This window comes from Trachymyrmex septentrionalis, unplaced genomic scaffold, assembly GCF_001594115.1.
Source record: "Trachymyrmex septentrionalis isolate Tsep2-gDNA-1 unplaced genomic scaffold, Tsep1.0 scaffold7, whole genome shotgun sequence".
In the NCBI taxonomy this organism is placed as follows: Eukaryota; Metazoa; Arthropoda; class Insecta; order Hymenoptera; family Formicidae; genus Trachymyrmex; species Trachymyrmex septentrionalis.
Genome location: NW_017305884.1, coordinates 734,322 through 738,337, shown reverse-complemented (window position 1 = coordinate 738,337; position 4,016 = coordinate 734,322). Strand labels below are relative to the sequence as shown.

The following is a 4,016-nucleotide window of genomic DNA, read 5'->3' as shown; positions in this document are numbered from 1 at the left end:
AATTTTTATTCTATGAAAACACTACGAAGAAATTCGACAGGAAAAAAAACATCAAAAACGCTAATTTTGTCGGTAAAAACAGGCAGCATTCCCTTGAAGTTTTTTTTAAGTAAAATATAAATATGTAGATGCGGAAGCTCGTCCCCGATAAACTTTAACTTGATATATAGAGGGCTTTAAAAATAAAGCGAAACAAAAATATTATTAAAATAAAATAAAGAATATTTTATTTTAATAATACTTTGTAAAAAGTTGATGCTACAGAAAATTGTAAAAATAATCTAATTTTATTTTATATGTATGCATGAGAATAGTTTTATTATTAATTAATTTAAAAAGTAGAGATTAGATCATTAAAAACTAAAACCTGTATTGAAATTGCAGTACATTAAACTAATTCACAATTCTTTTTAAAGATACAATAAGAATATTTTAAATTTATTTTCTTGTTTCTTGGAATGTTTCTTTGAAACGTATTCTAGAAAAAAAAATGTTTTACTAGTCATTGTTAATGAAAAAAAATGCGCGTTATTTTTTACAAATTGTGAACTACGTACCATTTTTGGTACAAAAAATTATCAAGTAAATCAATGAGATGCTTTTTTCTCCATCACATTAATAATTTAGTCTTCTACTCATTCAAAACGTTCTTTTAATATTTTTATATATTTACAGACTATGTTTTTCATACTATTCATTCATACTCTAGCAGAATCACAGCCCACGCCGTTCTGAAACTTGTTCACCCACCTTCAATCTCCATTCGTATTTGTTGCCATCAATGTGCCGTTTCATCGAACCGTATGTGCGCCTGCGCTTATCTAAAACGTACTTTCCAATAGTTGTATTTGGAACTGTCACTGTGATTTTCCTTTACAAGACTGTTGACGAGCGAGCTGTGCAATTGAATTTCATCTATTATTGTGCTTTCCCAAATTTTTGTAGGCTAAACTGATTTTTTAACAAGCTTTAAACGAAATTATTGTTCTATTAAAAAGTGATTAAACTTATTAATGTTTCTGCTATACTGAATAATTTGTTTTATATAAGAATATTATTATTAAATTTCCTAGTAATGTTTAAACAAGTGTTCTGTTCAATCGTGTATATAGTGAGAAAGAGAGAGAGAGAGAGAGAGAGAGAGACAGTTTGTTAAGTTAAATTAAGATTTAATTCTCACAATGATTCTAATAATATTAAATAAGTCTAATTAAGTCAAACGAATTACTTCAATGTAATAAAAAATATCTCTTACTATAGTGAATTTAATAAAACAAAATAATTTTTTGCGTGAAGTTAAAAAACATACATTAGTTTGGCTTATATAATCATTGATAAATATCCAGATATCGATAAGTGCAATTGTGGAGATATATGAAAGGAAATCAATGTAATATCATTAAATTGATTTAATTCATGTGAATTACGCGTTAGAGTTTCGAAAAGCCATTTACATTCGCGCGAAACGATTTGAAACAAATTTCAGTATATTACAAATGGCGATCACTTCCATAACGAACTGTCTGGGTCCTCCCCCCTTGCCACCTGGAAAACGATTTCTGCAAAAGCCCTCGAAACAATTATCATCTACCTATAAGAGTTTTTGCGATCCCGCTGTAGAAATCTGGCTTCCTCATGGTATTCCAGAAAATTTAATGGCAAAATTATATTTGCATGAAATAACCATGAGTAAGATCGGTACGAACCAAAACCTGTTTAGAAGTTGCTCCGAAGGCAATCTGCGCGCGCGTGAAACAACAGTGTTGCCAAGTACGTCCCTGAACAAATGCATCAAAGCCATTTATGGTAGTTGGAAAAATCTCTTATACCGTAAGTGTGCGGATATTTTATATTATATATATAAAAATGTAATCCCAAATCTTAAGGATATTAAGGATATTAAGTTTTTGGCTAATATAAAAAATGTTCCAAAATATATAAATTATACATATTCCATATTACAGGGCTATTTAAGCAAAATTGAATGTATCGCTAATCTTGAGAAAACATCGAGAACATGAAAGCAATCGTGGTCCAAGACAAAAAAATCTAATGATATTACATTTATTGATAAAAAATTATTAAGTAAGACATCAATAATTGAGCAACAAGGACTGTTACTATAATTGAGACGAAATTTATGAGTAATTATCGAGTGACGAAGGATCTGTTAAAGAACAACCGTTTGGTTTCGAATCTTAATTTTACGTAACGTATTTAGCAAGTTATGCTTATATGTGTTTGAGTAATATAATCTTTGTTGCTTAATTCTCATGGGATGTTTATGTCTTATTTGACAACTTTTTATAAATGTGACAGCATTATTGTTCTTGATTATGATTTCTTCCATATGCCTGGAGATCCTAAAGTAAAAACCAAACTTCGACAAGATCGTTGTTTTATCGATGAAATAGGACACATTGACATATCTTTATATATTACTACATCAATATCTCACGCATATACATAAATTTTCATAGAACAATAGTGTTTTAATTAGAATTTAAGTCTAATTTTAAAAATTCCACGTTGTTTGTTATATAAATTACATTGTAACTCCAACAGTAATCAATATTCTATCAATTAATCGATCCGCATCTAGAATCATCTCCACTAGCTTTCTCAGCTTCAGCTTCAAATCCACGAGTCCTATATCTAACCCTCTTCTCCGATTAAACTTCTTGCTTTCTGATTCGGTTGCTGCAGCTACTTCTCTGGGTGAAGAAAGTATCAGATTTCTTCTCTGCAATACTAAAGAAAAGGTTTCTCTTTCCATATTCCAATTTTGGTCCGCCAAAGCAGGTATCAGCATTGCGCCATGCTTTATTCACCAATCTTGACGCTTCTGGATATGACATGATTTCATTTGCCATCAATCGTAAGATCTTCGTTGCTTTCTTATATGCTCGACATGATCTATCCAATATACTATGAGCTCCATTTCACGCATCTTTTAGCTTCTCTGCAAGGTTTCTTTGCCCTTCATAATCTTCCACTACAGTTGAGGCAGGTCTCGTCTCTGACATACACTTTGTTGGACTAGGAGTCCACATTTAAAGCTCCATCTAACATGAGGAATGAAAAACTGATACCATTCTCCAAAAGAACGACTATTCAGGGACATATATTCTTTTCCTTTGAATTCCAGACAAATATATTGACAATCCAGCTATTTATCAGTCCCTCGGTCCTTTTTTAGCCTGAACATCGAGACAACTTTCCATTATCATATTGATTAGCTTCCTCAATTATTTTTTCCATCTTAATGTATGTCGGCACTTCTTCTATCACGCCTCTTCTGAATATTGTATTTCGGGATAAAGATTCTGAAACCTAATTCCTTTAGGTATTTATTGGTTGGGGCGCTGTTGATTGCAGTACTATATAAGTATCGAAACTAAGTTTCCACGTGTTTCTAGAGTGATAAATCATGACTTTGTACTTTGGAGCCGTTTTTCTCTCTAGGTTACTTAGCTTCCTAAAGACTTCTAGATTCGATGGAGGTTTTTCTTCCTTGCGACTATCTACTTTTTTAATCAGTACAAAAAAAGATGGACGGTTGTATTCGATTCGGAATCTGAGCTCTGATTCTCTTTTTTATTCTTCACCGTTTTTTTCTCCGCGATAGAACGCAAACCTTCTTTTCTCGTTTTTTCCAAGGGCCTTACTATTCTCTTTGCACGTCTATTTTTGCTCAATAACTCCGCTATCTTTGAATTCTTGCTCGTTAATATCTGGTCCGATAAATTTCCGCTCGTGTCTTCGCGTGACCGTTTTCTTGCATAATCGTTATCCAAGAATATTTCCATAATCTCTTTCCAAGAAATATTGTTTGAAATCTGCACTGATTCTGCATTTCCACCTGCGGATCCTTCTATCTTCTGCCCCGAAGGCGGGAAGATCTCGCCTCTTTCAGATTTTGTCGATTGGAAAAACTAAGGCTGCGCTCGGAAACATCCTCTTATTATTTAACCTTATTATTCATTCAATGTTGAATAAGGAAGATAAGATGATAC

General features: G+C 32.3%; 1 protein-coding gene across 2 annotated transcripts in view; it reads left to right on the top strand.

Annotated features, from left to right (window-relative positions):
- The window catches only part of LOC108753628 (caskin-1), a 14,952-nt gene that overhangs the window by 4,127 nt on the left and 6,809 nt on the right, over window positions 1-4,016 (top strand). The window contains exon 1 of one of the 2 annotated variants that reach the window (XM_018495397.1): window positions 1,357-1,830. The exons of the other annotated variant lie outside the window; for it this stretch is intronic. Coding sequence (XP_018350899.1) covers window positions 1,497-1,830 — 334 coding nt within the window. The 5' untranslated portion in view covers window positions 1,357-1,496. Of the gene's footprint in view, window positions 1-1,356; window positions 1,831-4,016 lie in introns of those variants that run through there. 2 annotated transcript variants of the gene reach the window in all.